Source organism: Neolamprologus multifasciatus, chromosome 6 (assembly GCF_963576455.1).
Source record: "Neolamprologus multifasciatus chromosome 6, fNeoMul1.2, whole genome shotgun sequence".
NCBI lineage: Eukaryota > Metazoa > Chordata > Actinopteri > Cichliformes > Cichlidae > Neolamprologus > Neolamprologus multifasciatus.
In genome coordinates, this window is record NC_140444.1 from 17844981 (window position 1) to 17868977 (window position 23997).

General features: G+C 39.4%; 1 protein-coding gene across 6 annotated transcripts; it reads right to left on the reverse strand.

The window, feature by feature from the left end:
- Positions 1–27: 27 nt before the first annotated feature.
- On the reverse strand, positions 28–12187 carry fip1l1b (FIP1 like 1b (S. cerevisiae)). Of its 6 annotated transcripts, none has more exons than XM_085163456.1 (16): positions 11904–12187; positions 11482–11536; positions 9527–9593; positions 9306–9418; positions 8541–8605; positions 8312–8422; positions 7175–7305; positions 6432–6550; positions 5959–6012; positions 4371–4470; positions 3474–3630; positions 3296–3377; positions 2633–2688; positions 2294–2483; positions 1810–1956; positions 28–628 (listed from the first exon to the last, which is right to left on the reverse strand). In XM_085163456.1, the coding sequence occupies exons 1-16, from the start codon at positions 11980–11982 to the stop codon at positions 487–489; spliced, it is 1668 nt and encodes a 555-aa protein (XP_085019582.1). In that variant the 5' UTR covers positions 11983–12187; the 3' UTR covers positions 28–486. The 6 variants fall into 6 exon arrangements, with proteins under 6 accessions (XP_085019582.1, XP_085019581.1, XP_085019580.1 ...); XM_085163455.1 differs by having other exon boundaries at positions 28–631; positions 2633–2685; positions 11904–12186; XM_085163454.1 differs by having other exon boundaries at positions 28–631; positions 11904–12186.
- Between the last annotated feature and the right edge of the window lie 11810 nt (positions 12188–23997).

A 23997-nucleotide genomic window follows, 5' to 3' on the forward strand; every position in this document is an offset into this window, starting at 1 on the left:
TTCCAAGAAAAGTCACAAAAAGACATCTTATCAAAAAGTGTTTAATTGAACTTAACTGACAGCTTTCTAAGGAAGTCTTCATTGGGGACAAGAACAAATGGACAACATACAAACAACAGAAGAAGAGCAAATTCTGCTGATCATAGCGACTATACAGTGAAATCTTTGAGCCTAATTTACAGCAGTGCTCTGAAAGAAGGGGCAGAGAGAAAAATGAGGTGGTTAAAGACCAAATGATGTTTTGCCTGATCTGATGGAAAAGATGGGTTAGGAGAATGACCATTCCTCCTTCGCTCCATTTATTCTGAAGTGATGGTGAGGGTGAACAACAGCAGGGTGGAGGAGAATGGAGACTGATGGAGAGGAGAGTGACAGGGCCATCTGTCACTCAGCCACTTTCTGGTTTTCTTGGTCTCTCGTTCATTTTCTCCCTTTCTGGTCAGCATGGAGACAAATGAAGGGATGAAAGATGGGAAGTGGTCATCGCTACTCCATGGCTTCCTGATTCTCTTGGTCTGCGCTGATCTCCTCGCTGGCCTCTTTGCCCTCCTTGCTCCTCTTGCTCTTCTTGTGTTTGTGCCGTCGGTGGCTGTCCCCCTCCTCGCTGTCGTGCCTCCTCCTGCTACTGCTGCTAATGAAAGGTGAAGAGGACAGGAGAGAAAAAAAAAAACGATCGGAAGAGAAGTAAAGGGCAGGTGTAAGGAGATGGGAAGGAAGAGGAGGTGAAAAAGAGACACGGACAAAAAAAGGTCGAGATCAATACAGATGAAAGGTGAGAAGAAGAGAAATAGAGACGAGAGGGAAAAGACAAAGGAGAATGAAGAGAGGAACCGTGGGTTAGACAGGGCGGAGAGGTGGAAAGAAAATAAAGTATTAAAAACCTTCCTATTTTCAGGGTTTGTCAGTTGAGCAATTTTGTTCCTCTGATATTTCAATCCTCATATCACACATTTGACATGTTTAATGACCACAGCAAATTGTCTGAAAATTCTTTGGGGGGGGGGGGGGGGGGGGGTTGTTGTTAATGAGATGTCTACGACTGCTGATGTTAGCTCTGTGACTTCACAATTTACAGCTGACTTTTTAATTGTTTAAAAACACTGAATCTCTCAACGTTTTAGAAGGACAGATCTCGATAAAACTAACACATCGTGAACTGCTACTTCTTTTAGTTTAAACTCTACTTTCATATGTAACAACTGAAAATTTGTAAAAACTAAAATATTTCTGTTTAACTCACATGTTTACATTTCATTTCACAACATAAGCTTAGCTCTAGAACACCAATGCTACGTGATTAAAAGTCCAATCATCTTGGAACCCTGTGTGTGTTGTCTGTGTGTTGTCTACGCAATAACAGCCAATATTTTAGGGCTTCTGGTTTAGTCGGTGTGTATCAGGACTAATACTTCCTGTTTCTCCCAGTGATCAGTGTTTAAGGATACAGATATGATTCATTAGTTCTTAAAAAAAAAATAAAATAAATTGCAATAGAGTTTATTTAATGCAATCCCTTTTTTGCCTGCTCATATATGATTGGCCTGAACAGGAAACCACAGAACCTCCAGAATCAAAATTTGTTGTCTGCAGAAATGCATGAATATTTACATAAAGTATCCATTTATAGTATTTACAGGAGTTAAACTAAACCTAATAAATAAAACAGAGAGCAACTTTCATCAGCGTTAACTATGTGACAGGCTTTCACTTTTAAAAGACCAGAAAACTAACCAATAAATAAAATGTTCCAGTTTGGCAAATAAACTAGTTACACAACAGGGGTGAAAGAAAAACTGTGTGTTCATTTACCTGCGTGAGGATTTGTGGCGCCCCTCTTCTTTCTCTCTGTGCCGCCTCTCTCTGTGTCTTTCCTCTTTCTCCCGGCTTGCACGGTCACGGTGGCGTTCTGCGTAACCACGCTCTTGATAATCACGGTACCGATACCGCTCCTCGTCGCTGTAGAAGACGAAAAGGAAAGAAGAATTTACTTCATTTACATATAAAACAACTCAGTCTCTGGTTAAAGCAGCGTCTTAACATCAATTGTTCACTTTTCTTTTATTACTCTTAATTTCTCTCCCAGATGCTGTTTATTAGTAAAAGCTTCTAACATTTGTGATGAGTTTGACAACCGCGTGACGACTATATGTATGATCACTGATACACCAATACCCGCGAACAGCTGAAAACAAACTGCTCAAATTATTTGTTTATCCCTTTCTGTGGCTTTACAGATGCCATTCAAATCCCCCAGCAGCCCATTCACTACTCTGTTTTTGTCCCGCTGGTGTACCTGGTGTAGCTCATAGCTGAAGGGCTGTGCTCCCTCTCTCGTTCCCGCTCATGTGTCCTCTCTCTGGGTCTTTCTCTGTCCTTGTCTCTTTTGTCATCTCGGCGGGAATAATAATCCCAAGGTTTGGAGTTATCTATCATCGGAGGCCAAGGAGGAGGCACACCTCCAACCATGGGGGGAGGGTAAGCACCTGAAAACAAATAAGAGGGAAAGCTGGAGTTCATTTAAATAAAAATATGTAACTACAAATGGTGATGGTGCAAATGTATGCATCAACATGCATTTTCGTAGCGTTGGCCACATCTGTCACTGACAGCACCAGATTACATTGGTCTGTACCTTGAGGAAACGGATACGGAGGAACAGAGCGTCCATCATAACCTCCTGGATGGCTGCTTCGAAAACACACAGAAAGGAAACATTACTTCAGTGTGTATGTGTGTGCGTGTTGTCCTTTTCACTGACGCAACAATTACTGTTCAAACAAAGTCATATAGCATCAAATGGCATTGTTATGTTTTGTTATATAGTCGTCATACCTTTTCTCAAGATTTAGAACTGAATGAAAACACATTAAAAAACATGAGGCTGTGTTTCCTTACACATTAACCCAAGGTTACACAGCTTGAATAACTAAGCGTGTGTGTGTGTGTGTGTGGGGGGGGGGGGGGGGGGGGGGGTGGTGTACTTTAAACTTTGCACCAAAAAGAAAAGAAAAGAAAAGAAGGCCAAGGCAAACCTTTTATATAATGCCTATACAGTGTCACTGAATTGCAGGTCAGAAGAAAACAGACTTCAAGTGTGTGCACAGGTGTAAAATGCAGCTGAAAACACTTGTGAATACATGTCTATATTTATGTTATGTCAAGTTGTTTTCAAGCTATACATTATGATGTTGCACTAGCTTTAAAAACATCCATATTTAAAGTGCTAGAGTTGAACTGCAACTCTGTGTGTGTGTGTGTGTGTGTGTGTGTGTGTGTGTGTGTGTAGACGCATTACCTGTCCATAGTGGGGATGATAGAAGGAGGAGGCCCACTAGTTGGTGGAGGAAAACTAGGAGGAGGGACAGTAATGGGCAACCCTACAAAGAAGCAGAAGGAGTGAAGAGAGTAAACATGCTGAAAATATTGCATAACAATAATAATGATAATGACGATAAACAGTAAACTGAACTTACTGGGTGGGGGGATGAGTGGAGGTGCAGTACTGACGTTTGGTGGCGGAGGGAGAAATGGCGGTGGGGGAATGTTTGGAGGAAGTGGTCCGGGAGGGAAGAATGTGGGAATCTTAGCAGGAGCAGGCTCAGCCTCTGATGTCGAGTGCTCAGAGATTACCTGCACAACAACAGAGAGATGAGGAGGAACACAGAGACAGCAAACATCACACAGTTTTAATGTCTGTCGACATACTAAAAACAGCTGACTGATGCTATCAGAAGTTGAGTTTGCCATACTCCGTAACCACAAAGTCTTCTAAAATCCTGAGGCGTAACCCAGTGTGCACCTCACTAGAAACATGTCAGGTGGACAAAGTGCCGAACTACTGTCAGTACTGTCGATTCCTCCTCTCGTGCATTTCCAGTTACTTTTTCCCTGCTGTTTTTGAGTTCATCAGTGAGAGAATAACAATCACTGCTCAGTATAAGGAATACGATTCATAGAAGGACTCACAAATGTCAGCAAATTCCTGGAGGGAGATTGCTGAAACCATCCTAATGGATGTGAGGGAACATACAAAGAAGAAGAAAAAATGTTTGCGTCTATTAAAAATGAAAAACAAAACAAAAACCCACAACAAAGAGTGGGAATCCATAAAGGAAAAAAAGTCCAAGCATTTTATTTGTTTCTATCGGCTGGGTGTGCATATAAAACACTGGGGCGCGACCACAAGATAATTAACACATCAGCACGAGCATAAATGCCAACAACAATGCTGGCCACTTATGTAGGTTACATCATAAGCTACAAAAAGACTCCCCACAGAAATCTAAATCAGGACTTATGTTCACTGTGAAAGACGCATAAACAAACTATAACTGGAGGTTTTTCTTGTGAGTTTCTGTTTTTGCTTGTACCTGAATATTGTTGCCCTCTAGATTATGTCGGCGTCGACCCTCAACTCTGCTGATAGTTGCCAACTGTCCACCAATCACATCGATTGTGCCGCTCGATTTCCTAAAAAAAAAAAAAAAAAAGACAATTTTTAAAAAATGTACATTAAGGTACCGAGCAGGATCTAAAGAAAATGGGCTCCAGCTACTTTCAAATGTACTACAATCAAAAATAATGAGCAAATAAACTATAAGCCAAATTCACCAAAAAGTGTCCGTTTCTGTCTGGTAATTTAGTAAACCAGGGGTACGTATCGTTATGCATGCTGTTTTACCAGCATACATAACGACAGTACTCATTAACTATGGCAAAAACAACAACACTGAGATCAGAATCAGAATGGGTTTTATTGCCAAATGTTGAGCAGGTTTACAACATTAGGAAATTGCTGCGGTGCTTAGTGCAAACATATTGTCATATAACGCTTAAATAGACATGAAAATAAAAATAAGAATAAGAATTAAAAGTGCTAAGGGAGATAAAGGCTACTTACCATGAATACTCACACTTTCTTCTTAAATTTAGAGATAAACATTATTAATTAAATTTTTACGTTAAATTATAAGTAAATTTGAATTTGCCATGAAGTGATTTAGGACTTTTAGAGCATTACAACAAAACAAAATTTGGCACAATTATTGTTTTATTTCGATTATCTTGTTTTGATATATCAGCAGAAGCCATCATTCTAACTGAAATTAAAATTCAATTAGCTGCAGAGCCACCATGACACCATCATATCTGCAACAATCAGCCAAAGTTTAGATCTAAAACAATTTGTAACTTTCTTTTTACGCTTGGTTAAATCAGCCTTTTGGGTCTCAGATAAAAACTATAACACCCTTAAAGAACACACTTCAGAAAATAGTGGTTTAAAAAGAGAAGACATCTTTAAATTGATTTTCCACCTATTTGTGTTGAAAGTATTTGTCATTTTTATTAGCTTTAACCTCCTAAGACCCGAACTCTTTCATGGCATGCATTTTCAATTTCTCTTTGCTATTTGGGCTGATTGGGACCTGATGAATGTAAAACAACGAATTACCTGATTTTTGTTTATGAGAAAAATGAGATCCACAAATGAGGACACTCGTTTTAAATTTTGATAGAACAGTGGCAAAATAATGTCCCCGTAAGTGGATATCAAGCCCTTGTAGAGCACAATTTAGTATTTTTGTCTAGACAACCCAAGATGTGATGTCCACATACGCCAGGTCCTAGGAGGTTTCACTTTAAAATATAAAATTAAACTAGTTTCTGATACTGTTACAATACAACTAAAATAAATATCATTATTAATAAAACTTTTTTAATATGATATGAGAACCTCACATAGTTAACTGGCCTGCTGTTAGTATTTCTTCTCTTTTGCTTAAGCTGTAAAGCTACCCAGACACATGCAAGTCAACTACACAAACAGAAAGAAACAAGGGTGAAAATCAAGCTGTCTTTGAGGCTTCAAAAGCACCCAGAGAAGCCCATTCCTTAAACATCTATGCATTTCCCATCAGGCCCCCTTAACATCGGAGGGACAAGGCCATGCCCACTTACGTATAATAAGACATGTCCTGAGCAGGCGGGCCAGTCCACTGAGGGGGAGAGATCCTACCATTTTGAGACAAAGGACAGGGGTAATGAGAGTAACACACATAATAAAAACCATGGGAAGGCGCCTCATTTTAACCACAGGCACACTGGTGATTATTCTGGAAGTGGCCCAGTGTGTTTGTGTCTCCTTATGACCCAAGATGGTGCCTGCGAATGTTGGATTTAAAAACTGTTAACACAATAAACTGATGAAATTTTAACTTTCTTGTACCAAAACCATCAACAATTTACTCCTCGTCCTTCCGTTAAAGATGGCCAGTTAACTGTATGTGGTTGTTTTAAGCATCTTCATCCAACCGTCCCTAGCCCCATAACTGGATTATGTATTTGACTGTGCGCTTAACCGCTACTGAAAAACTGTAAGTGTGTTTCTCTACCAAATATTAAACATGTGAATGTAGAGGCAGGAGTCTTACCTGGTGACCTGACTGACAGCAGACTTATACAAGCTGACAGGAGATGTGAAGTCTGGCTTTGAGGTGTGAACGGGCAAACTGGGTATGTCTTTTTCATTACCAGTTCTGCCCTGCTGAACCTGGAAAAGAGCCACACAAAAAAATTCATGCGTCTTCTGAAGGAGAACAAGGGTGCTGATTTTAAAGTAGATACGGTCATATTTGTCATCATGGTTTTGAAGTCACTGTGTAGCTGCATGTTTTTGGAAACACATTGGCTATGTTTCTTATAATTAAAATTCAGATGCTGGTAGATTTCCATGAAAATACCTAGATACAAAAATAACATGACATAAATGTCTTTGTTCTTTCCCCTGTAGGTCAACTGACATCACAGTATGTCACTGACTCTGGTTGCTACCACATTGCTAATCGCTTCCTGTGTGAACGCCCTGTAGAACCTGCCTCCTAAAAATGCAAGCCTTTACTCATTTATCCACATTACCACATGCTCTGCGTTGGTGGTTAACTGAAGACAAAAGCTAAAACATGTAGTGAGGTCAGACAGCTTTCGTAGCCCTGTGACCTGTATGGAACAGCTATGAAACATTTAGCTGTTAGATCTGCTAACGTTTAGGCATTTACACATTGTATAAAGTCAAATAAAATGCTCAAAAAGAAACTGAGGGTTGGTGGAAGCAGGAGCTGGAGTACAAAAACAAACAAACAAAGACAGAGCCAGCAGTGGTGCAGTGATATCTTACAGTGATCTTGCTTGTCACTGAGCCAACTGTAGAGACCTCCAGGCCCATACGCAGCCTCTTCTGTTTTTCACAGTAAGCCTTCCATGTGTCTTCATTGAAGCCATAGTTGAAGTAGTCTGACAGATCGGCTCCTACATAGAAAAAAAAACAACAAAAAAAACAACACGCACATTTTATGAAATTCTGTACAAAAATCATCAGAGGTGCTCTGATTTTCTTTTCTTCTTTTTTTACTGAGGAGCAAATATGGATTTACAGATTTGGCAAAGACTGGATCCACGATGTCAACCTTGCAATTTTCAAAAAGGAAGGAATAGCAACCAGTTTAAAGAATTAATACCATATTTCTGTTGACTAACAATTATGGACTATGGAATGGAATTAGAGACACATGGTCATATTTGTGTACTAAACAGCAAACATCCTGCAACTTGCACACTGTGGTGTCTAAAATATTAAGAAAATCTCTATACAGACTTGATGCAAAAGATAAAAGGAGCAGTGACTTCTGCTTGTCATAGACAGTGACATTAAGCAGATACAAAATGTAGACAATGGTCTGCAGAGCTGTGCATAGGACTAATGCACAACCACGCTAGTCATTTTAGGCTCTGATTAGAGGGTGTTAATGACCACAAAGCAAGAGTGCCTCCACCATGTAGCGTTTTGTTAAGGCTGGCAATACTTGGAAGACCAACAGGGTAGGCAACCATGAGTCGTACAGCTACAGAAAGTGGAAAGATGATGGCTCCATAGACAAACACCACAGCAGGCTACTGTTTACAATCTTTTCATAGATTCACCTACGGAAATCTTGCAAGTTTTAATTCTTCTACCTAGATCTCGTAGACTCAAATGTTTTCTTTCGGTCAGTTTAGCTGGAGCTGTTCTACTATAGAGGATTTTTGGGAAGGGGGAACACTAGAGTAAAAAAAAAAAAATATCGTGTGTTTGATTTCTAACACAATAAAAAGCATTTAAAAAGAGAGAGAGATTGGTAGTAAAAATGTAATCTGTCAGACATTTATTTTTTCTCCATATGATATAAAATGCTTTTTACTCACTCTTGGAGGCAGCCTCTGGCTTTTAAATATTTTGTCTATAAAAGCAAAGACACAGACACAAGCACACACGCACCTGGTTTCCTCCATGGTTTCTCTTCAAAAGACTCCATGTCCACCTCTAGCACTGGAACACCGTTAATGTTTCCAGGTGCATCGAGATCCACTCCCTTCAGCTTTGCGGAAACTGAAAATAAACAATACAACAAGTTACAAGAAGACATCACAGTAATGAAACAGGCAAACTGTCTTTATTGTATGTTTTTATTCAGGAAAAAAGAGATTAAGCCAGTAGAGAACGACACCTTGTCCATAAGGTCTGGAGCCTGTTGATTTGATGTTGAGGTTGACAGGTGGGGCTCCATAAGTTCTGGGAGGAAAACAACAGTATTAAGACTCTGAATGAAACATCCCAACATAAACTTCAAATTACAATTACCATATTCACATTACCCTTTCAGTTTTCAGCAAATTGATTTATTTAGCTGTTGATAGCTCACTTGAACTTATGTGTTCACTGAAGCATCCTGTTTTATAAGTGGATCAAAAAGTCCATTAACTCCGTCATGTCAAAGCATTAAGAAGCTTGTAGTACAAACAGCTAGTGTTGACTCACTCATTAGGATTCCATATCGAGTCATTATGACATTTGAGATTCTTCCTGGCAGATCCTCTCAGGAGGAGCTTACAGATCTCTTCACAAATGTTCAATTGGGATCTCTGTTTATTTCAGAGACTCGAGGACAGTCAGAATTTTCCTGAAGCGACTCCACGTTCGTAGTTTCCTTACACTTACTGTGGCACTGATAGTCTAATCTAAAGTTGCTGCATTGTGAGGTTTGCTTTGAGGTTCTTTTTGAATTATTTATTTGTTAAATTCTAAATAGTTTTCCTGCTACTGAGAAGCATCCCACAGAGCACGATGCTGACACCACCACGCTACATCACAAGGAAGGTACAAGCAAGGTGATGAGCCATCTCCGAATCAGAAACCTCACCCAGCAGCTTTTATATAAACCAGCCACAAACTGTAAAAATATGTACAACAGCACAATTTGCCTCAAACGTACGTGTACTGTGGCGCTCCGGTTTTTATATCTCCAATCGTGACACGGACATCATCGTCGTCATCATCGCTGTCGCTGTCGCTCTCCACATCCTCGCCTGCAGCCTCACCTGTGGCCTGAAAATCCAGAAATAAAAACAACACATGAAACATTCATTGAGTTGGAAATAAGTTTGTAATAAAAACAAACAAAAAATATTGAAACTGTGCATGTAAGCTACACACCTCAGATGCAACTCCATTTCCTGTAGCGTGCGCAGCAGCATCATCTGTTGAAGCATCAGCAGGGGCACTGAAAAAAACATTAGACACAACAGACCAAATATAAAATTTCTTCTCAGTCCAAAGTTTCTGGGTCCAAAATCTCACAAAGTTTTTCACCTGGGTGGAGATCTAGTGACTATGAAGGCCACAACATCTGATTTACATCATTTTCATACTCTTTAAAGTATTCAGTCATCAGAGCACTGACATCCTAACAGAGGCCATTCTAATAAGGAAGAAAAAGTTAATCAAAGGATAACTTATTATCACTATATTACACTATATTTACTTGCAGTGACCCTTATCTTAAAGAAAACAAGTATTAGAAAAACAAAACATGTCACCAAAATGTCACTTAAAACATAAAGCTGCCACAGCATGACCTCACTGTAGAGTTCAAGGTGTTACATTTTGTCCTATTATCTATCTGTATGTAAAAAAATAAAAATAAAAAAAAAACTAGGAGAAAATTATGTTTCAAAAGACTATTAGTTTGTTTTTAAGTCTCCTTTAGTAGCTTTTAATTAAACTAGATATGTACACATACCCATGTGACCTGCTGCCTTTTTGTTTTGTTTTTTTTTTTAATATGTTTAACCACTTTTGTTATTCAAATTTAAGAACATAATGTAACTGTAAGATGTCTGTATGTTAGGTGGAGCCCAAGTGATGATATATCAGTAAGCCAAAATTATTTTTGGCCTGTCACAGATATGTTAGATAAATCTGTCTAAGGCTGGGTATAATTTAATAATGGTGTCATTATAAAGTATTCACTATGAGCCAGAGGTACCTTTACTAAACAAGATTAGATTAAATTACACTAATTTTATTCTTTGTGCTGCTGCTGTAACAAAGTTTCCCCCTGTAGGATCAATGAATCTATGACAGCAACAATAGTGCCATCAGCACATGTAGCAGAGTATAAATGAAGAGATGATGTGTAGCTTTAACGACTGACAAACAACATCCTCATAATTTTCTCTTTTCAATAATATTCTAACATACTAGATGTAAAGCAATCTAATCAGCCAATCACATAGCAGTAAATGCATCTAGCATGTGATTTTAGTTTGGGAGCATGACATGGCTGATTTCAGAAATCCACTGGGATTTTCCCATACAACCATTTCTAGGGTTTACAGAGAATGGACTTGGGAAAATAAAGAAAGAAAAACTATCCAGTTCTCTCAATGCCAAAGGTCAAAGGTAAATGGTTGGGTTGATTCAAGCTGAGGACGGCAGCAGTAGATCATATAACCAAATAACCAACCAAAGAATTGATTTCTGCTGTAACATTCAGATGGTAGGCACGAATATCATGACAGCATTGACAAATCCTGCCTTGTAGCTGCTGCTTAGCATTGTTAGTGATGTAATGGAGTGGGAGATATTTTTAGTTTGGCTCCCATAACACCAACTGAGCATTATTTAAACACCATATCCTACCTGAGGTTCTCAGGTAGGGTACAGCCTACCTATATCTCAGATTCTCATGGATGTACAGCGATTCATCAGTAGCAACTGTGTGATGTCATGAAGTCAACATGGACCAAAATCTCAGATGAATTCATCCATCACTTTGCTGAATCTACGCCACAAAGAATTAAAGCAGTTCTGACAGCAAAAAGCGGTCCAACCCAGTTACTTGCAAGGTGCAGCTAATAAAGTGACCTCTGCGTGTGTATTAATAGTGCCTTTTGTCCCTCCCCAGGGATACAGCATCAGCTGAAATCCACCTCAATAAATCTAAAAATTATTAAAAATGTAAATACTTCTAGAGTTCGTGAGAAGTGATAGCTGTACTGAACTATATTACCTTTGCTAGTTACTTTGCCAACGCTCGTTGACCCTGAAATGTGTTACACACAGAGGGTTTTTGTTTTAAATCCAGGCTAAGACTGAATTATAGTTACCTGACAGCAGCGTTCAGCTTGGCTTCCTCATCCTCGTCTTTGCTCTCCGACTCATCTGGAACAGAAATAAAAGCAACTGAGTTCATTTATCGTTATCTAATATATATATTTAATTAAACTTTTGTTTTAAAACTAACAAGGTGAGGTGCAGAAAATACATACGCCACTTCATAGTCCAGTTAAACGTTATAACAAGCCAGAGTAACACTCAAATGATTTGACTCGAGCGGTGCAGCCACAACAGGCCGACCAAAAGCCCGCTGCTAGCTTAGCTTCCAGGCTAAAGCTCGTGATTAAAGGGATAGCGCACAGTGATATCTGTTGGTTAGCAGTTAATTAGGAACATAGCGAGAGAGATCGTGTTCCACGTCTCTGCCGGTTCGAAGGAACCGTTTCTGCAGACGTCAGGTGGTTGTTTTTACCTCCATACAGCCATTCCTCCTCCTCGTCTCCGGCGCTGGCATCAGTGGTGGCTGTTTTGTCCGCTTCCTCCGCAGACATGTTCAACTTACACGGAGAGCTAAACCAGCAGCGGCTTCAACAGTTACAAGCTTCAATAAAGCTAACAGGTGCCAAAATAACAGTTCAACTTCTCCCTTTATCGGGGAAACGTGGTTATGTACATAAATTATGTCTTCATAGGTTCATTTCCAACCTTTGCGAGTCGGAGTGAACCCGGAAGAGATTGGTGGCACCCCGCTAATGTCAAGAGTGATAGGAAAAAACACAGCGCCCCCAGCGGGCAGAATAACGGCTCCTTTTTTATGTCGCTTTTTTTTAATACGTGAACAGTGAAAGAAAATCTAAAATTCAGTAACAGGAATGATGGCGGTTTAACTTTCAGGAGAATTAAATAAAACGTTATTTTGTGCTGTGACAATTAGTTAGATTATTTTTCAAAGTAACCACCAAATGCATGCCCAAAAGTGCTTCTTCAATCTCTTTTCCAGCTCTGCTTTTCTTTTAGGAGAAAGTGAAACTTTGCTATGATAAACTTTATTACTCAGTACAACCTGAAGGGCATTTAAAGCTCTTCTGCAGATGTTGGCTGCCTTTTTATTCTGTTCTCTGTGAAGATGATCCCACACTGCTTCAATGATGTTGAGGTTTGGGTTCTGGGGAGGCCAATCTGATGATGATCCTTCTGTGTTTTTGAATCCAGTTATACTGTTACTGCGTTGGCACTGTACTTGGGATCATCGTTATTATGAGAAATGAAGCCGATGCCAGTCAGACAGACAGAGCCTCCATCATGTTTTATAGTTGGCCCTAAAAACTCACTGCCGTACGCTCTCTCCTGACCTCCTCTGTACATAGTGAGAATTCCAATCAAAATTTTCAAATTTGGATTCATCCACTCTAGTTCTTAAGGACATGGCGTTCAGATACTGTTCATCTGCTGTAGAGAGTTTTTTAGGCCTGCCACTTATTATTTTTTTACTGTTCTATTCCAGTTTCCACAAATGGTTTTAATGGATACCCTGCACATATCCTGAGTTATGTCAAGTTTTTCGCTCCGCAGTCTAGACTCTCGTGGTGGTGAAGATAAGATGGAGGCTTGGATGAGTGGTTTGCATGAGGCGGAATTGGGAAGGAGGTGGGTTGCATGAAGGAGTCTGCAAGGAAGAATGAAAGATGCCCAGTGCGATGTAAAGTACATAGAGTGGAGGCTGATTGGTAGAAAGATGACTGGACTAAAGCAATGGTGTCAGCATTGAGTTTTACAGCGTGGGGAAATGTAAGTGATGTAAAGAATAGACTGACAGCCAAACACGTAGGAAAGCAGACAGATGAGTCAATACTAATCTTCCTTATTGAACTTACATACTTGCGCTTCATAAATGGGAACAAATTTTGTGGTTTTTGACAGGCTTCAAGTTACCAAAGTGCCAAAGCATACGACTTATTATCTGATCTTAGCTTCTCTGCTAAGACTTCATTATGTGTTGACATAACACATAACATAACACATTTACCTGATAAAGATCAGACACAAAGACTGGACTGAAAGCCCCCCCCCCCCCCCCCCCCCCCCCCCCCCCCCCCCCCCCCCCCCCCCCCCCCCCCCCCCCCCCCCCCCCCCCCCCCCCCCCCCGGAAGGCGCAGTGTTGAACAAAAGTATTGAACAACACCACTTTAAAGAATAAGAAGAAAGTCTGGCACCTTGGAAGCAAAAATTTACAAAACTAGGGTTGGCATAGGACTTGTGCAATGTCCTTTACATTTTTCATCTTATTAAAGAAAGTATAAGTGTTGTTATTGATTGAAACCCTGGTAGCAAATTGTCTCATATTCCTATCTCCACAAGCATTGGGAAAAATGAAGCCCCTCAGGGCCTCACCACATGCGAAGCATAGCAGAGCAGGATAAGCACATGTCCAGATGATTAAAAAAACCACTGTGTACTCCATTTAGCTGAGCGAGTTTCAAGCTCCTTGTCCTGCACGAAGGCTCAGTGTCACGTCTTACCATGGTGCTTTCATCGTTCATTAAATTAGCTCCCCCCTGCACTTATGCTGTAAATGATCAAAGTGCCTGATCTGTTTAAGAAAGTTGTGTCTGAGTCTGAAGGCAGTACAGCCAGTGGCCTGGGGCACACACTGTACCTCATGTAAAAAGCCATGTAGATGCTTCAGCCTCCCATTTGTTTGCATTACCGCCTGGTAAATTGACATAAATAAATCTACTTTTGTTTTTAGTATATCATGGAATGCCACACTTAATATAGTGCAATGTGTTTTCAGCTGAACTATTTAGTCCTTCAAAATGTTTTGATGTTTCTCATAATCTGTTGGCTTCTGTCTATCCATGGAAAAATGTGTAGCCAGAGGTAAAGGTGGTACTGGCTTCCACTGAAATATGTTTAGACCTTTAATATTTTGAAGATTTGAATATATAAGCCAACTAATGTATTACACAGTTTTATTATAAATAAAGTTATACACTTCTAAGGATACATTTTACCTACAAAAAGCCAGGGAAGCACCCCTGAATATATTTTACAAAAGTGCATGGACATGTAGATATTCTTTGTGAAGATGAGCACTCTTCCATTTGTAGAACAGCCTCCACTCTTTTGGAAATGTTTCTGCAAGACTGCAGAATCTCACTGCAGGGGTTTGCTCCCATTCAGACATTTAGCAAGGCTGAATGTTCAGCTTATACTACTTTGATATGCTGCAAAAATGAATAAAGATAGCAGCTATATCAAAGTATTTCAAAGTCTATTCTGGACAGTAAGTTGTTCATGCATTTCCCTGCCTCTAGCTGGCTTTGATAGAAGTGAAACTTCACTGGACAAGGTAATCATAAAAAACTAAAACACAAAGAAGTTGTGAGGACAAAATTGCAGGTTTTCCAAGGACAATGCTAGTTTTACAGCTAAGCCATCTCTGGAACAGCAGTAGAAGCAACTAAGTACATTTCCTTATGCAGGCTACTTCAATAAAGCACAATTTTAACGTTATTATTTCTTAGTTTTGGACAATTTTATCTGTATTCTTTATTTTTTGGTTTATAGCAAGTAAGTTGTTACTAATGCAAATTATAAGCAATAAATAAATGATGTTAAACAATGTTATGTGTAAGCCAGAGGTTCTAAAAACACAAGAGCTCTTCACCAAAGCCAATGTACTATATTTTAATTTTAAGAAAAGTAATCCAGATTCACAACAAAATTTATTGAGGTATTTCTCTGGTCGCTATCTACTTCTCCACCAGGTTTCATGAAGTTCAGCTGGGTGGTTTTTGTGTAATCTTGCCGACAAACAAATGTCATTAAAAACATACCTCCACATCAGCTCCTGCCTTAGAAAAGGAATAAAGACTTAAACTTTGCCTCTCTCAAAGAGCTTTTATAAGTTTATAACCTCAAGAAGCAGCTGCAGACTCATCAGCAGCAAAATGACTTCTCATGATTGCTGTTGTGGTTGTTTGCACAAGAAGTTGCCTGCTAATGCAAAGAAAACTCTTAATGCATTTATGGCCTCTGACCAGTTAAGTGGAGCCACTTTAGCTTTGTCAGTAAAGGACAAGGAAATCTGTGGATTCTCTCACTCTCCCTCAGTTTTTACAGTGGAAATTACACAGAGGCGTGGCCTGAGTTCTGACACTCACTGGTTTATCTGAGGCTGAAATGAAATAAATTTTTATGTAGTGCGTGCTCACTCTCACAGGGAGAGTGAAAAATGGGATGGTAACACTATAGTTGTGATTATATTGATTTTTTTCCCCCCATACCGTATGTGAGAACCACACAGGGGTTCATATCACGGGAATCTACTGTATCACATCATATGTGTGGGCTTTTGTGTGGCTCCCCCAAGTTTACGGTGTATTCACACACACACCACACAAACACACGCACACACACGTACAGGGACTAATGGTCTCAAACTTAAACTGATCATGGAAATTGCATTTATTTCATTCACTCTCTCTCCCTCTCACGCGTCTCTCTTCCAGTCTGTTACTCCTCTGTGTTTTCTGATCACATTCCCTCCCTTTGTTTCCTTTATACCCCCACCTACTTTTCACGCTCTTTTCTCCCTTTTCTCTTTTCCCTTCCATTTACTCAAGAGCTATTTCAAGTCAAATTTACTTAACTGAGATGATCGTAATTAGATAAAGTCTCGCAAAGCATCTTTTGAGACAAAAAGACAACAAAGCAGCTTTTAAACTAGAAAAGCACATCTTCCCCGAGGTTCAGTGCCAGGGTCCTGTTTCTTGAGAGAAATGATACAGATCTAACAGTCTGCTCCTCTGCCATTCCCACCTGTCCATCTGTTCATTAACTTTAGCTTAGTGGTTTTTGTGTAATCTTGCTGATAGACAGTGTTAATCACATACCACCAACTTAATTCTCACCTTGCCACTCTCAAGGTAAACCCTGCATCAGCATTTACAGGTGCCATCAAAGACTTACAAACTTATTCTGGTAACCGGGCATGGATCTCTGTGTTTTTCTGCTTAAGTAGCTGCCCCTGTGACCCGATAAACTTACAAACTGGACTTTATTATGCAGCCAGAGGAGGAGGAGTCAGCACTTAGACACTTTGCATTTCAGCTTCTACCTACAGTCTGTGCATACAACAACCACGCACAGAGATCTGCAGAATATAATGAAAATTAAAGACAAAAAAACAAATTTTGCAAACAGAGCAGGAACGTGATTTAAAATAAAATGTGGTTGAACTCTCGGATGCAATGGCAAAGGTCAAAACCACAGTGGAAGGAGATAAAAGCGGTTTGGAGGGAGTTCAGTTTGCTGTGTTTTTCCTGCGGGCAGTGATCTGCTTTGACACACTGTGCAGCTTCTCTTCGCCTGTTTTTCCCTGACGATTCCTCTGCCTTCTCTCCTCTCTCTCTTTCTGTCTTGTTCCTGTCTGCTTTTCATCCTCTTGCACCTTGTTTATCTTTATTTCCCTTTCTCCCCTTCACCCTATGTGCCACCCTGTCTCTCTCTGAGTTTCCTCCCTCCCTGCATCCATCCCTCTCTCCTTACGGTGGATTAGAGAGGCTTACAGCCTAGTCGATCCTAATCGGGTTTATCCAAGCAGAGGGCGATCGTTGGGCTATCAGTAATTACACACGCTGATATTAGCTTCCCCTGATATGCACCCTGGCACATTTTCAATCCACATCATCTCTTTGGATCAAACAAATGGTTATATCAACAGTATGATGCAATGCCAGCTTAACATGGCATTTTCTCCTTCTTTGTTTTGCAATACAAAGATCCATCTGTTCTTTAATTACGGACATTTCATTCAAGCTAAGGCCTTGCAAAATAAAAGATCTGAGATTGTTTTAAACTGTTTAATGTGAAAATTCAGAATATAAAACTTGTGTTTTCTCTGCTGTTGTTTCAAACAACAGTTCGACATTTTAGGGTTTTTCATCTATTGGAAAAAGTTGAAAAGATCTCTGTCAGTTTCATGTGTGTCTGTTAAATATGAAGCTCCAGACAGCAGGCAGTTAGCTTAACTTAGCACAAACACTAGAAACAAGGAAACAGAAAGCTTGACTCAGTCCAAAGTGCTTGCTGATAGGGGGATCTGTGATCTTTCTATATTGTAGGTTTCAGCTTATTTACAAATCAATTAAAATGCAAATACTAGTATGGTAATATATAAAATATGAAATTGCACTCCCGAAAAGCTATCATCAGCTTATAAACAAGGACCCAAACACACCAAATACAAATATAATTCTCGACATACGTAATCATACCAAAAATATTCTAAAATTAATCAAGCATCCTGACATAGAAATAACACTTATCCAATGCATCCAGACTGTGGCACATAAATACAGTAGTATAAACCTTACAGGACCACTTTTTACCTTACAACAGAGCTTCCCAAAGTGTGGGGCCCACCCCCTGGGGGGGCACAGAGCCACTGCAGGGGGGCGCGGTATGAAAAGGGAAAAAAAACTGCTTGGACTACTACTACTAGCACACAAATGCAAAGCAGGAGATGAAGCATACACTGTTCCAAAAAATAGTAATGTCAAAGTATCTACACACTATATATACTAATATATATACTAATATACACTATCTTACTGTATATTTTACAGTTTTGTACTGTCTTTCTAGAAAATCATGAAAACTTACATAAGTAGACTGTGATTTTACATGTCAAAGGTAAATAACATAATATCACTGTACATATAGTAAAACACAATTTGCTTGTTTTTTAAATATATGTTTTTTGTACATATACATATTTAGATTGTAAAAATCCATTCAGAAATGTATCATAATTTCACAAATATTTGTCTGTTATGTGACAGAATGATCTGTTAAATCCAAATGTAATACTATGGAAAAATATATAAAATGATTGAAAATTAATGAGAATAATCAATAATTAAGGGAATATTTGTATTATAATTGTGCTGAAAATTTCATGTCATCTAGGTCTGATTCAATAATTCAGAGGTAACAAGTGAAAATATAATTAATAGGAATAAAAACTAAAAAAACATATAAAACATTGCACGGCCACGCTGTGCTAATTATATATTTTAAAAAATAAATGTAGAGGTAGGAATTGCAATTAATATAAAGCTCAAAGTATTCACAACATTCCTGAACAGAAATAGGCCTCTGCACCTGGGGTGAGGGTGTGGCCATGAAAACAATGTGACATGCCATTGGATGTTGGGACACATAATAACATGACGCTAAGCATCGGCCAATGAATGTGAACTAACAACCACAAGGTCGCGGGTATGGCAGCAATGTAGGAAAAAATCCTAATATAAAAGTATTTTACTGTGCATTTACAGTTTTGTTCTGTTCTTCTAGAATATCATTAAAGTTACGTAAATAGACTGTGATTTCACATTTCAAATGTAAATTAACGTTAAAACACTGTAATGCAATAAAACATAATTTTCATAATTATTAAATGTATCTGTCTGTACATATGCATATTTAGATTGTTAAAATGCATTCACAAATGTATCATGATTGAAAGATCGAACTGTTGAATTCAAATGTAATGCTATGGAAAAGTATATAACATGATTCCTATAAGCTTGTGTTACATCACATAAGTATTATTATCACTGCTATTTAGGGCGATCGTGGCTCAAGAGTTGGCAGTTTGCCTTATGATCAGAAGGTTGCCAGTTCGAGCCCCGGCTCGGCTACTCTCGGTATTGTGTCCGTGGTCAAGACTCTTCACCTACTGGTGATGGCCAGAGGGGCCGATGGTGTGATATGGCAGCCTTGCCTCTGTCAGTCTGTCCCAGGGCATGCAATCCATTATTATTTATTATTATAACTGGTGGTGGTCAGAGGGCCCGGTGGCGCCAGTGTCCGGCAGCCTCGCCCTCTGTCAGTGCGCCCCAGGGCAGCTGTGGCTACAATGTAGCTTGCCATCACCCTGTGTGTGAATGGGTGAATGACTGAATGTAGTGTAAAGCGCTTTGGGGTCCTTAGGGACTGAGTAAAGCGCTATACAAATGCAGGCCATTTACCATTTACCATTATTTAAACCAACTGTTAACTGTATATTTCTGTACATTTACGTATTATGATTCATATTGCTACATTCATTGACCTTGTTTAGAGGTAATTTCATTGTTTGATCACGTTAAAATGTTCCTAATTTAATGTCTAAAAGCACTTGGAAAAGGCAGAATCCCATGTAAAATTAGCACAACAAACTCTATTTTCATTACTGATAATAACTGTATTTTCATGAGAAAGTTATTTTCTGTTATTTTACAGTAGTATTTTGGCGCCCCAGCTGCCGGAATATTACCGTTTTTTTAAGATTTGTTTTTTTTTCCTATTTATAGATAATTTCATTGTTTAATCACATTAACATGTTCCTAATTTAATGTTTAAAATCACTTGAAAAGGCAGAATCCCATGTAAAATTAGCACAACAAACTGTATTGTCATTACTGGAAATAACCGTATTTTTATGAGGAAGGTATTTTCTGTTATTTTACAGTAGTATTTTGGCGCCCCAGCTGCTGGAATGTTACTGTTTTTTTAAGATGTTTTTTGTAACAGTGTAGCTGAATATGTTTCCAAACCAACTTCATTCTAAGCCAAAGACTAGAAAATATGGTGAAGCATACCTGCCCTTTGGTTTCACCTGCACAAGTGCCAAGGTAGGTCTCACCTGCATAATTGCTTTTCCCTGCGTCAGGAGCATGCGCTGGGCTCTTGATTTTTAGTTCACAAACACTTGTTGTAATGACTAACTACTCCTGACATTTTGGAGATGTTAGGTCTTTATACAGTAAAGTTACAATGGGATACAAATAACATCAGGCTGTTCCTGCCACGATTTGTTCCCCCAGTTCAAATCACGGACTAACAGTATCCTACAGTTGTTTATGTTTTTGAACCCATTTTGCACAGTGAGGCAAGACTAAGAAGTCTATGCTGCAGTTCTAGTGATTGTTCCAGTATTTATTTGGAAGATAGTTGGCACTAATTGCTGTTTAAAATGTTGTCATTATCTATCTTTGAGACAGAGTACGGTTGTCCACCAGTGCACTGTGCACTGATGGAATGATACAGAACTTTGCTACTCAAACTTAGCAGTCAAAGTGCTTTTTACTACAAGCCACATTCATTAGTGCTTTCTAACAAACAGAGCATAAAGTTGCACTGCAATGGATGCATTGTGGGCACTTTGGAGTTCACTATCTTGTCCACCAACCAGGATCAAACCACCAATTTTCGATTGGTAGATGCCTACCTCTATTCTCCGTGAACCACAGCACCACAATGCATACAGCAAGATTGCTTTGATTTTTAGTCACTATCTAATGAACAAATGCACAGACTAAAATTCAAACATTAATTAAACTGGGAGATGTGACTGACTTTGTATATAGCCCGGACCAATACACAACCTCTCCTAATTTTCTCCACACACACAACAGATATGGCTTATGATATCCAATGCATTCAAGGATTTAAGGGTTGTACTGCCGTGCAGAGAGTGCTCTCTGACAGCTGCACACACCAAGGACAAGTGGTTCTTCACATTACCCCAGCAGCATGTTTTCAACTGTCTCAGTGAGTACAAAGGGTCCACGGAGTGTTTCAGTGCACATTCTTTATGCAGCCACTTGAACTACAAGGGCAACCCACTGAGCATGCTTCCTCCAAGCTCGTCTGCATGTGAGTAGAAAGCAGTAAAACAAAAACAAGTGAGTATAATCCCTGGCCTTGTGCTACTCTCTGCTTGGAGAACTCATGTGTAATTTAGTGCAGTGGCTGTGCAGACAAATATATGGGGACCATAAAATTCAGCGTACACAAACATCCTCGTGAACATCCTCTGAAGACAAAACCTATTTAGATGGACAAAATTTAACAAAGCTTAATTCACCACCAAAATACTTTTTTTTAAAAACATGATGCTGCCTATTCAATAGTTATAGTGTTTACTCAATGTCTCATAACCAAGGAAAATCATCTCTAACTGTAAAATACATCAGTATATCCAATCAGTTATATGAAAATAAATCTAAGACAGTGTTTTCTTCTTAAATGTGTTTTTAAATACTATAAATGTGTCTTTTTGATTATTTTTTTACTTAGCTTTTTGTCATGATCTGTTCAGTGGTCATAATTGATATACAAAACACCACAATTGAACCATGGAATGGAACACCTAACAACCACACAGAGGGGGTAAAAACAAAATGACACAGATATCAGGTTTATAATGCCCATGTCAGCAGACAGAGAACAGTGTTGGATTGCATTGGAAAAAAAGATTATACTGAGCTTTTAGTCCATCATCAGAAGGAGAAATGATGAGGTATTCTTTGGGCTTAAATGTCTGCGTGTGTGTGTGTGTGTGTGTGTGTGTGTGTGTGTGTGTGTGTGTGTGTGTGTGCCTGTTTGCCTGTTTGTGCCAACAGGCAAAGGTGTACATAGACACCTGCCTGAGTGCGTGAAGATAGCTCCATTTGTAGGTGATTGAGTTTGGGCGAAGGTGTATGTTTGTGTGTCTATCTGTATGTGTGTGTGTGCCATGTTTACATATCTTTGTGGGGACCAAAAATTGGAAGTTTACTATACTTGTGGGGACCAGCAGCCCTTATGGGGACAAAATGCCCATCCCCATGAGTTTGAAGGCATTTTTAAGACTCAAAATGTGGTTTTAGTGTCAGGGTTACAATTAGTTTATGGTTAAGTTTAAGCACATTCATTTTTGATGGTTAAGGTTAGGATAAGCAGCTGGGGAAATCATTATGTCAGCTAGATGTCCCCACAAGAATATGAAAACTGTGTGTGTGTGTGTGTGTGTGTGTGTGTGTGTTCCTATCTAGCTATCTTTGTGAGGACCGAAATCTGCATTCTACTATACTTGTGAGAACCAGCAGTCACTTGTGAGGACACACAACCTGGTCCTCACAAATTTGAAGGCGTTTTGAAAGGCATTTTTGAGGCTCAAAATGTGGTTTTAGTGTCAGGGTTACAATTAGATTATGGTTAGGTTTAGCGTAAGGGTTAGGGTTAGGCATTCATTTTTAATGGTTAGGGTAAGGGGCTAGGGAAAGCATTATGTCAATGAAGGTCCTCACTAAGATAGCTGAACGTGTGTGTGTGTGTGTGTGTGTGTGTGTGTGTGTGTGTGTGAGAGAGAGAGAGAGAGAGAGGCAGGGAGAAAGGTGAAAGAGAAAGAAGGAGGAGAGAGAAGAATGTATCACGTAATCTAATCTAAGTGGCTATTTTTCTTGTATAAAACCTGGGCTGCCCTCAATGAGACCGCTGTCCTCATCTGTCTAAAAGCAGTGAGTGAGTCATGCTGTAGGGCTATACACACTCACAACACACACACACATACACGCCAAGTCACAGTGAGTCAGCCCAGATCTGCTATAGATGCTCACCTCAATAATGAATAATGAAATAGGGAAAGGCATATAAACTGCTCAAATAACATGTGAACACAGTGGATAGTAGACATATGGATGATCCTGATGGACGCACACAGTGACATCTTCACAGAGCACATGAGCAGCTGGACTATGGGCGGGTGAACAGGTGGATTGTACACCGGCACCTTGAGGTTTGTGTTTGTCCACAGGTGGAGAACATTCAACCGAAGGTCGTCACTGCCAGCTGGATAGAGTCGTCTCGAAAACAAAGGTTTTGTCAGCATTTCAGGGGATTTCAGTTTCCAGTTTCTAGTCAATGAATCAAAAGTTCCAGCTGACAGTTGGATAGCTTAGCTTCTAACAGAGCCTAGAATTAGCAGGACTATAGATATAGATAACCAAATGCATCCATTTCCGACTGCTGCTGGTCTACTGCCCATTCCCATTCTTCCACTCCTCTGCTCTGGCCCTTCTTCATACATGTCAGGAAAGGCTGCGCAACCAAATGGATTTGCCCTGTAGTGATTTTTCTGCCTTAATGATATTCAACTGATACCACCATCACTAGTCGCATTTTCCAGAAAAATATAGCACAAACAGATAAATCATTTCTTTAAAAAGTCTATAAAAAGCAATGTTATGCCTCTGTTCCAGTTTGTTTAGCCTCATCCAGCCACCATGTGCTATAAAAGGCACAAACAGCTGCAGGGAGATGCAGTGAGGTTAGATATAATCATGTGTATAAGAATTTAACACAAACAATCCCAGTGTCTTCTCAAATATTATTCTTGAGCACCAGGAAACACGCACACGTACAGAAAAAGACATAATATTCAATAATTTCCCTGTGGGATCAATTAAAGTATCTATCTATTGATTTAAGAGGCACGTGAACCAACACATAACCCACACACACTTAAACACGCAGAGCTAGCCGAAAGGCATAAAACAAATTAAACACCTATTTATGGTCTCTCAGCCACCAGGAGGCCCTAAAAACAAATTAGAAGGGCAAATTTCTTTTCAGCATTCCCTGCTAAATGTTTCGTGATACCATTGAATAAAATGAGCCTCGTTTAGCCTTTTAGGCTTTGTTCTTGCAAAAAACTCACATTTATTTATGATGAGCTTAGATACACTTAA

Bases quoted from the DNA above. Each gene is read 5' to 3' on its own strand.
- fip1l1b (XM_085163454.1), bottom strand. From the start codon at position 11,982: ATGTCTGCGGAGGAAGCGGACAAAACAGCCACCACTGATGCCAGCGCC. The intron at 7,306-8,311 runs GTGCGTGTGTGC...TTTTCTATGTAG, and splicing joins GAAACCATGGAGGAAACCAG to GAGCCGATCTGTCAGACTAC. The intron at 2,484-2,632 runs GTACAGACCAAT...ATTTGTTTTCAG, and splicing joins TCCGTATCCGTTTCCTCAAG to GTGCTTACCCTCCCCCCATG.